Here is a 10,981-nt window from a genome sequence, read left to right on the forward strand (position 1 = left end):
CTTAAGGCCCACTATCTTTATGTTATTTCTTCTGTTATAATTTTCCATTATATCTATTTTTTGGGCTAGTAATTCTTGTGTCTCTTTAGTTTTTTTATTAGATTCCTCCAATTTCTTTTTTAAGTCTTCTACCTCCATTTCTGCTGCTATTGCCCGTTCTTCCATCTTGTCCATTTTTTTCCCCATTTCTGTTAAGGTCATATCCATTTTATTTATTTTCTTTTCTGTGTTGTTTATTCTTCTTCTTAAATCATTGAATTCCTGTGTTTGCCATTCTTTAAATGACTCCATGTATCCTCTAACAAGAGCAAGTATATCCTTTACCTTGCCTTTCCCTTTATCTATTTCACTGTATTCTTCCTCTTCTTCTTCCTCTGGGTTGGCCATCTGTTGTTTCTTTGATGCCCTTTCCTCCTCTTCTTTCTTGTTTCCATTGTCTTCTGTGGTTTCTTCTTGCTGCAGGTGTTCTGCAGCTGTCGTTGCCGGCTGTGGAGATCGACTCCCCAGCTGGTCCCCCCTCCCGTCGGTGTGTTTTTTTTCATGCGCATCGCGCACGCGCGACTCCTCGTGCATGCGCGGTTGCGCACTTTTACTCGGCTCTGTGAGCCATTGTTGTAGTTCTTTTTCTACCGACCTGAGGTAGTGGGGTCTTCTCTCCACAGCGGGCCTCTTCGGACAGGTAAGGCCTTCACCTTTTTCCTCCGTTGTCTTCTCTTCCTCTCTTCTTTCCGTTGATTTTGATTTTTCTCCTTTTGTCTCCATCTTCTTTCCACCTTTATACTCACTTTTCTTTAACTTGTATTTCTGTGCCTTTGTGTTTTCTCTTGTTTTTCCCGACTTTTCTGGAGAGGGCTGGAGTTCACCGTCCGGCCACTACTCCATCACGTGACTCCTCCCTCCCATTGGACAGCCTGATGCAAGTGTTTACTTGCAGCATTTGCTTTCTTAGAATTATCTGGTTATGGCATAATATCTCTTTATCAGTAAAAGCATCCAAGCAGCAAACATAGGATTAAAGAATTTTATGATGTATTGTCTGGTTCTGTCTATTATTTAACAATGGCCACATCAGTGACTTTAATCAATAAAACTCACAATACTTTTCCATTTCCTTGGTAATAATTCAAGGATCTTGATATTATTTATTCTTAAGACTCAAATATCTGCAGTGGTGATCATTCTGCAGAATGGGCAATAGGGAGTTCAGGGTCAAAGCTATGTAAGGGGCAGAATAGAAAGATCCTAATAGCACTCAAGAGTTTGTTGGTTTTTTTCTCAATTTTACTATCTTCATCTGTTCCGTTTCACATTATTTGTAGAGCTTCCAATTATTTTGCACTGTTTGTAACATTTGCTCAGTTTTAATTTCCCTTTGAGTTAGTTCTAAATGAGCTTCAACTAAATGGACCCATTTATGCATGTGAAGGCTAAACTTTGGTGGGGGCCGGGGTGTGGAGCAGCGATCGATATCTTGTTCTTCTTTGTCTATTGGTAAATATGTTGCCCTCTACCCTTGATCGTTGCCACTTTAGACCTGCCTTTGCGCATATCTCTTCAACGGTACTCTAGTACTGCTTCCATTCATTGCCACCACAGGTCCAATAAAAATGCCAACCTCGTGAGATGACCATGCTGGGTGTCTACAGATTTGTGTTTTACTTTGCATTTCTGTTTCTCACATCCTTGTAAAAAAGTGGATGTGCCTTTTGTTGCTGGAGAAATGTCAAACACCTGTTCCGTATTGTCATAAAGGTCCAAATTGTATTTAGGCAATATGACAGCTACTTTTTGAATGGTGTAGGAAGATGAGAGAGGGTTAATACAAATATTATTTATGAACATTTGTAACAAGAGCAGGTACAGCCTCTCAAGCCAGTCATGTTTCAAAATGGTCATGATTGATCTGATCCTTCTAATGATCAATCAATAAATAGATAACAATCTTGATATTAATTTAAGGCATTGTTAGATATTGTGGTTATACTCTACTTGATTTTGCTTCTCAAAGCTGTTCAGTGAAATCAGGTTTCTTAGAGTTTTTATTACAACATTGAAAACATCGTTTGAAAAGTAGATAAAGTATTTCAGAAATGTTGAGGACAATGCAAAGACCTGATCCTCCAACCATGAAGTATGTGAAGACCCTTTTCTCGGTTGGCTTGGCAATAAAACAATCAACTATATTTGGGCATGGAAACATCGAACATTTGACTAGACGAGGCAAATGAAAACGATTATAAATACAATGAAGCACATACAAAAAACCAATTTCAAAACCTGTTTTAAATATTAGGCTGATCAAGTACGTCCACCAGAGCCCACCATGCTTCTTCCCGGTGTTTTTGTACAGTCGCGAACAATTTTCTCCATGTTTCATCTTGTGTTTCCTCTCCCTTTCTTTTCGATAGGCTACATGCAAGACCACCAATAGTGAAGGGGTGGTGATGCAGATCAGCTGTAGAGCCCACAGTCTAATGTGGGACACCGGGAAGTAGTGGTCATAGCAAGTGTTTGGACAGCCGGGTTGCAAGGTGTTGCACACAAAGTCACTCTGTTCGTCACCCCATACGCTTTCGGCTGCGACCACATATACCAGAACTCTGAAGATGAAGACCACAGACAGCCAAATCCGCCCAAATCCAGTCGAGTATTTATTCACTCCACTGAGAACTCCTTGTAAAGTGCCCCAGTCCATGGCACTTGGAATGTATTAACTTATTGATCTAAAATACAAAGAATGGAAGACTTAATTTATTGATCTAAAATACAAAGAATGGAAGAATTCATTGCTAATTTTCCTTTTTAATCATTTGATTAACAGGATCCATCAACTATTCAAATTAACCATTAAAATGTTTTTTCCAATGGCACTTTAACTTTGAAAAAGAGGAAACTTAAGTTTCTATGATAAAAATAATCTGCTGAGTTCAGATTTGTTCCTCGTTTTAATTTTGTGGTGATGTCGATGGAAAGACGATGTATCACAGATGTGAGCAAACTTGAAAAAGCTGAGTTGAATTTTCTGGCTCTAATTTCCTTTTTCTCTGTTTCTTGCTTTATAATCTTGGTTCCTTGTGAAAGGTTTGTGGGCTAAAATCCTTTTCCAACGATTCAGGCAGAAATAGCTCAGCTGACTTGCCAGAGCAGTAACGGGGAATAGCAGAGATGTAAAAGGGGCAATGCCATTTACCCAATGTGGATTAAATGGTGGCTTTTTCTAATTTTATCTATTAAAATATTAAATCAAGAGAGGACAAAAAAGTTAAGGGATTTCTTTAAAGTTCATCAGGCTCCCCTTGATTACAGATATATAAGCATCAACAATATGAAAGAGGATATCAAGAGAAATGTTCTCCCAAGATGTCAAACGTAGACATTTGATTAAAAAAGTTACATCCTCAACCCAAGTGTAAATTAGTCTTTCAGCTCATTTCTGGTTCGCATTCAATGTTTTATCTGTGAAGGTTTATGAATAAAGCAGTTTCACTGCATTAGTGGATTGACCATAATTCACTAATGCTGAATACTTAGGTTTGAGGAGCTTGTCATAGAAGCATATTTACAAAATGGAGACAGCATTGAACATCGTGATGGTCGGCATACATACTGCGCCTGTATCTATCAGCTCATTTCTCTCTTAGCTTCCAGCAATACCATAGCTTCCAATGGGGCTCACATATGAAAGTAACAAGACAGCAAGAAGGGAATTGTTTACAGAATGAACCAGCTCACATTTAATTGATATTATTTCTGAACTCTTTTTGACTGAAGAGAATACTTAATAGCCAGGTGTTTATAAATTGATCATTCTTTATCAAAACTATCATTTGCCAGAGTGGATAGGCAGAACTTCAATTGAAAACCTCTTCTGAATTCAAGTCCCTCCAGCATTTCCCTTGTACAGCTCTCAATTTCACTGGACAGTTTGGTTTTAGAGATAACGACATGGACATTTAAAAAAAAATACTAATCAGACATGACAGGGAGAGTAAAACATTAACCATCTGTTCTTTAATTGCTAGTTTTGTGCGGTGATGTTAGCTGTTAAAGAGTTTGAAAGAATTTTTAAAAAATCATCTGAACAAACAGTGGGGTCCAATCTGAACCATTCCTTTTAATGATGAAACGTGAAGGACACAAAAGGAAGGGGGTTCAGAGAAACTTACCTGAAAATTTAGAAACTACAGGTTTCCAGTTCCACAGCCTCGCACAAACGGCAAATTAAATAAGTTGAAATCTGGGCATATTCCGATTTTCTTTGCTGTCTGTGAATCTATTGGCTGACTTTCAGTTTTATGCATGCTAATGCATGCACTATTACGGGGTGGGTCTTGTGTGTTTTTTTTAAATTTGGGATTGGTACAGAGAATGGAGGATGTTTTCTATAGAATTACGTAGGTGTACGTGTACCGTCATTGCCTCTCTGGCATTTGAAATCCCCACCATTTTAACAGAGTTTGTGCTTTTTTGGAAGCCAGCCAAAGTCACATCAATTATTTCTTTGCTGCAGTTACAGAAGTATATAATCAAAACTGATGACAGAGAGATTAGTTCGTAAAATCTTTCTTTTAAGAGATGTTTTAAGTGCTCATCGGCCTTGATCCTTGGGTTTCATGTTTAATACTTTATATTGAGCAGTGGTTTCAAACCCACTCTGTTAAATTATAGTCTAATTTATTTAACAATGTTCCCTCTACCTGCTGTAGAAATGTAGCAAATCCACTTTGTGAATGATGTTCTCCCTTGATGTCAGTTTACCATCTTTATTTCTTGTATGTACCATCTATTTTGGGATGAACTCCTTGTACCAACAACCCACAGTTTCCACGTTCTACTGTTCAAGTGAAGATGAACAGAAGGTGATATTCCCTCAATCATACTTCCGTCTCTCTGTACCTTTCCTTCAAATTAACAGGTGGAGAAACACGGTGACATTGTATCTTTGCCCTGTGTCTGAGATTGCCAATACCATTTAGATTTGCTATAAGCTGCAGAAAAGGAATGAAATCTTACTTGTATCCTAAAATTTAAAGGAAAAACTCAAAAATGCCAGAGAAGCTCAGCAGTGTCCTTTATGTAGCAAAGACAAAGATACAGAACCGAAGTTTCGGGCTTGAGCCCTTCATCAAGGTATGAGAGAATGTCGGCAAGCATCCGAGCGAAAAAGTGGGGTTGGTGGGGGGGGGGGGGGGAAGGAGATGATAGGTGGAGAAAGGAGGGAGGGGACAGCAGCAATGAGGGGAGGGATAAGACAGGGCTGTGTGGAAAGAACTGGGAAGACAGGAAAAAATTTAAAGGGAGTTCTACATTTTAAATTTTATACAGCAATCAAAAGAATTTCAAAAATATGCACTACCCTGTAGAAACAAGACAAGTTATATTTGTCTATCAGTATTTCAACAGGAAAAGTTTAACTTTCGAGGCCGGAATGGTGCTTCAATTTTCACTTGCAGAACCGAGGTGTTAAGAGGGCCATGCTATCTGACACCCTGAGCTACAGCATATTGTTCTAGCATAAATAACTTACCCAGAGTGTGAAATTATCAGTCAGGCACTTCAAGTGGCTTCTCTTCAGATGCTTTTAAAACCACATTTACATGTCTGCACTTGAACTTGCTTTCGGAACAGGAATCATCCCTTACCAGTCAGTGAAAGAAGGAGGAAACAGGAACTGCCAAAAATGTTAGGTTGGACTCGGTCGGAGTAATTACAGCTGTGTCAGAGATTATGGGCACGATTCCCCTCTAGTCTCTGCAGCCTATTATGTATGTTCAGTTGTAAAACAGCACTGTTGGATGAACTTAGTTTCATTACATAATATGTTGAGAATTTTCCTGCCTTTTTGGTTTCAGGAAAAAAATATCATTCTCCTCATGAGAGAAGGTGGGGCAAGTTTTCCTCATGCTCTGAACAACATTCACATCCTCTTCCCCGCCCCACAACCTACATTGTGGCGCAGCTTAATAAAACCACTGCTTCACAGCACCCGACTTCACTCCTGACCTTGGGTTTTGTCTGTGTGCTCCAGTCCTTCCCCTGCCCCAAAGTTGGACAAGTTGGTCGGCAGATTGGACATTGTAAATTGTCCCTAATGTGTTAGGTGAGTGACATAATCTGGACTGAGTTGGTGGAGAATTAAAAAAAACAGGATTAAAGAAGGAGTGGTGTAGATATGTGAATGGAATAGATGGGCTGAAGGGTCTGTTTCAATGCTCTATGATGCAATAGTTGGTACATTAGGAAAGGACTGGATATGCTGTAAAATACTATGTTCTGAGATTGTGAAAGGAACAATATAAATGCATTGAATTCTCTTCTGCAACACTGCATTCTTCCTGTTGTTGGTGCTGATGCATGTTGATCAACAAGGCCACCCACAGGCACTCATCTGTGTAAAGGGTTAAGAAATTTTCTTCTCCGATAGCCAGTCATCTAAATGCAAGGTAGTAGAGATCGATAAAACGATTGGCAGCTGAATTAGAAGGACATAGAGCTGCAGTGGTATGCTCTAGCTGAATGGACTGAGCTACAGATGAAATTTATTAGGTAAATGAGATGAATCATCCAACACTACAATTCTTAAGCAAGGTACCATCACTTACAGACTGTAATAAACACCTCTTCTGTTTCTTCCACAAACCGGCAACTTGCTGTAGGCAATTAACCTACTAGCACACCTACAGTCACAGAGAAAGCTCACAAACTCAGCATACAAAATTGGAGTAACCGTGGACAGCGAGGAAACTTGTCAAAGGATACCACAGGCCTTAGATCTGTTGGAGGTATGGGCGGAGAAATAGGGGGTGGAGTATTATACAGGCAAGTGAGGTCTTGCACTTTGGGTGGTCAAATGGAAGAGGAAATTAAATGGCAGAATCTTTCGGAGTATTGATGGGAATATGGGGCGCCATTCCACAATCCCTGACAACTTGAATGAATAGGGTGGTAAAGAAAGTGTGCATCTTTCTTCACATCATCAGGTGGGGCAAAAGATGGGAAAACATGTTGCAGCTATACAAAATTTGATTCGACTACATTTGGAGTATTGTGTGCAGTTTTGATTGCCACTTTATAGAAAGGATGTGGAGGCTTTGGAAAGGGTGCACACGAGGTTCACCAGGAAGATGGATGGATTAGAGTATATTAGCAATAACGTTGGGCAAATTTGTATTTTTTTACTCTGGAGTGTTGGAGGAGTCTATCCTGTCTTTACTGTCATTGCATTAGTAGTTATGGTATGAATGACAAATCAAGGTGACGACCTGAAGATGAGGGGGAGAGGGAGAGAGTCAGTCATAGAAAGGAACAGACTATTCAGCCCAACTCATCCATGCTGACCAATTTGGTATTCTGAGCAAGTCCCAGTTGCCTACATTTGATCCATATCCTTCTCAGCCCAAAGGTAGATAGTCTTTTATCCAGGATGGAAATGTCAAATACTGGAGGGCATAGGTTAATGGGTCATAAAGTTTTTTGATCGTATGTACAGATGACCATAATGTGGGGTTGAATAAATGGCAAATGGAATTACTAGATTGTATACCATGAGAGAAAATAACGTATGATTTATGGAATCACCAGAAAAATTTGATAGGATTTAGAAACCATGTATGGATTTTATTGCTACGACTTCAACTGCGGCGTCCGCCACTCCCTTTCCAACTCACCTTAGTTAATGTAAGGTTCAAGATCATTATGTAAATTTGAAATTTAACTAATTAATGATGATCAAACAGGCTTTCTTTTTTATTTTTCCTACTCTTTGGGTAGGGGAGAAAATATGCAAATCCCTTTTGCATCATAGTTTTTTATTGTTCTGTATGATACAGATAAATACTGCACTTGTATTGACGCAAACAAAAAATAAAATTTACCCCAAAGAAATGACAAAAAATGTTTGGCTTTTAAACTTCTGAGATTCAACAAGTGGGCCAAGAGTGTTGGAACCACTGAAATCATATGTGCGATTTCACTTGTGTTCTCTTCGAGTTTGTTGATGATAATCTTCACACTCAGTCAGATCCTTGAAAAATTAGACCTCATAGCTTGAATAGATCCATGCAAGGACTCAGAGAGTGAACAAGCTGTGTTCACGTCTTGGCCAGAATATGACGAAAAAGCATTGGTCATTATTGCAGTTTCCAACTTCATGGTTGGAAGTAGTCCACGAGCTTATTGTCGACACTCTTCCTTTTGATCATTGGGTTTTTTTTAAATTCACCCAAGACTTGTTTTATTGCAGAAAAGCTATGTAAAAGTTCTTTTGTTGCATCTGCACAAGCTAACTAGCTGGTACCTGACATTATTTTTGCAATGGGCACCCCCATCAGATAATGCAGCAGAAAGGAAATCCCACCAATAGGTAAAGCAGAATTTTTTTTTTAACAGTCTCCCTACAAATTCAAAGAAAGTTAATGCTGCTTGACAAGATTCAGCAGCACTTTTTCCAACCAAATATAGTGAATGTGCAAAACATGGAATATAATCCCCAAACTCATTTAGCTCTTTAATTTGTGCTTGTAAGCCTCTATTCTTGCCACTCACGTTTCTGGCATTGTCATAACTTTGACTGTGTAGTGTTTTATATCAATGCCATTTTCTTTTAAAAAGTTAAGTAAACTTTGAGCACTTTGACCTTCCATCTTCAGAAACGTCTCAAATCTTTCAACTTGGTCCAGATGGCAAAACATAGCACACAGTCAAAGTCAGCTGGTCCACATTAGATATGTCTGGAGTAGAATCCAATGAAACAGATTAATACCAGTACTGTATTTCTTCACTTCACAGATAATGTGATCCAGTCTGCTGGGTCCAGTCAGAATGATGAGTTCCTCACGTGTTGTTTTAGATTGTTAAGATTTATGCCCCTTCCTTTGTTTATGCGAGTATTTGTAGGTCAAACTTGGCCAGTAATTTGGCAAGTAACTTCCATTATGAGGAGAGGCAAGAGTTTCATCATTACCATTAAGGCATCATTCCACTAAAAACTTTACAACTTCAAATATTACTCTGGAGGTGTGCACCAATATTTTTGTTCAGTCTCCATTTCTTTCACAAGTTGGGAATTGACACGTAAACCTTTGTTTTTGTGCATCAACAGTGAAATTAAGCTTGTCTATGTAAGGAACTTTTTTCATCTTGACATAATAGATTGCTTGCATTTTTCCTGCCATTTTCCCTCCTCTTCATTAAACTTTGATGAACATCCTGAAGTCTTAACTTTGCATGGGAAATGGAATGGGCTTCCTTTGCTTTCTGAATAGTGCTACAAACTAATAAAATCTTATTAGTACTAACAAAGGAACAGCAATGGAAAATTCACCAGACAATGGTAAATTCAAAACAGGGGTGAACTTTTCTTTAAATCCTGAATTACTTTTGCCAGGAAATTTTGGAAGTCCCACTCCTACTCCTAAATTACTGCTGCCAGGTTCTCAATTAAAATTTAAGTTGGTTTTAGTATTAACAAGGAAATGTGTTGCTGTAACATGGAAACTTGATGTTTCATTAACATTAGAGAGATGGTACGCAGAGATTTGAAATTGTATTCCATTAGAAAAAAATATGTATAATTCATGGGATAAATATTCTTTATTTTTGGAAATTTGGGGTCCGTATGGTAGAATAATGAAATTAAAATTATGAAATTTTTCTTTATTTTTCCTGATCAATGAAGTTTTTCCTGAAGGTATAATAACTTTATGATGTCTTTGAGGTCTCTGAGTGTCAACTGATGCAATTTGAATTAATCAATTGTAATTGTTCTATAATGAAATATTACATTTTGGGATTAGATTAGTTTTAGGGGGGAGGGTGGGTTAATAGGGGTTTAGTTTTTACTTGCAGTAGGTAGTTTTTAAAAATTTATTACACCCTATTATATTACTTTAGTATATTATTTTATCTTGTATACATTGACTAAATAAAATATTCAAAAAATGGTAAATTCAAAATAGTTTTATAAAATATTAATAACATAATATTTCTTACTTATCTCTAAACTTGACCCCATCTTAAACCCCACCCTCTGTGCATATATGATTACATTCCAAATTATTACAGTTTAAGATTGATTCTGGAAAACGTCAAAGTCCAGTTTCAAATATCTTGTTGAATTTGAGGACCTTTTAAAATTGCAGTTCAGAAGTAATTATGAAGCACTTTTAAACATGGTCTTCAGATCTCTTTAAACTCAAGTCGTTTGATAAGTTGTCTTTGAGAGAGATACTTGTGCGGCCAAGTGATTTCACAAACTCCCTCTTATCTTGCTTAAGAGTTGTGGAGTCTGTTTTCTTCTTGATCAAAAGTAACCATTCCTCTGGACACAAATGAGGCAGGTTCTCTCGCATGTTGCTTGTTTGTAGGGTAAATGAATGTGTGTGAAATAAAACTTCTGACAGAGCTGAGATTCTTTTCATTGTCATACAATCGCATGGATGAAATCAAGTCCAGATGGGCAACAGTTTTTTTTACTCCAAGCCATCAGGATCCTGAATTCCCAGAACCTATGTGGATGGTGTACCATGGACTTTTACTGTATACATCTTAATATTTTAATATTTCAGTGTGTTTAAATTCCAGTGAGTACAGAGTCAGTGCTGACCATTCTAGCCTGAGCTATGAGCTACTTTGAGGTAATCAGAACTTTTCAATTCAAGTATTGTGGAACACTGCAGCCAGAGTGCGCACTCCATTCAGCCAAATAGTGATGTCACACGGTTAAGTTACACTGACTGAGAAAAAATATCATCCAGCATACATGAAAAAATTGAATTACCTTGTAAGGAAAGATTGATGCCCAGTGATAGTTTATTGCAGTGTATTTGGCAGGAAAGCAGTTAATGAAGATATGTTGCTTTGCCATTACAGCGACTTCGATCCAATAGATAGTCGCCTTGAAGGGTAGATGAGCCACTTGTTCGTGACACGTTTCAATTGTTTCCAATACAAATCCAGATGTATTTAAATCTTTTATTTAACA

At 38.0% G+C, this 10,981-nt stretch overlaps 1 protein-coding gene across 2 annotated transcripts; it reads right to left on the reverse strand.

The window, feature by feature from the left end:
- Nucleotides 1-1,816: 1,816 nt before the first annotated feature.
- On the reverse strand, nucleotides 1,817-5,738 carry LOC138741549 (gap junction beta-4 protein-like). 2 transcript variants are annotated; one of them, XM_069895791.1, is made up of 2 exons: nucleotides 5,528-5,738; nucleotides 1,817-2,723 (listed from the first exon to the last, which is right to left on the reverse strand). In XM_069895791.1, the coding sequence occupies exon 2, from the start codon at nucleotides 2,693-2,695 to the stop codon at nucleotides 2,003-2,005; it is 693 nt and encodes a 230-aa protein (XP_069751892.1). In that variant the 5' UTR covers nucleotides 2,696-2,723; nucleotides 5,528-5,738; the 3' UTR covers nucleotides 1,817-2,002. The 2 variants fall into 2 exon arrangements, with proteins under 2 accessions (XP_069751892.1, XP_069751890.1); XM_069895789.1 differs by lacking the exon at nucleotides 5,528-5,738 and adding an exon at nucleotides 4,167-4,298.
- Between the last annotated feature and the right edge of the window lie 5,243 nt (nucleotides 5,739-10,981).

The sequence above is a fragment of the Narcine bancroftii genome, chromosome 8, assembly GCF_036971445.1.
Source record: "Narcine bancroftii isolate sNarBan1 chromosome 8, sNarBan1.hap1, whole genome shotgun sequence".
NCBI lineage: Eukaryota > Metazoa > Chordata > Chondrichthyes > Torpediniformes > Narcinidae > Narcine > Narcine bancroftii.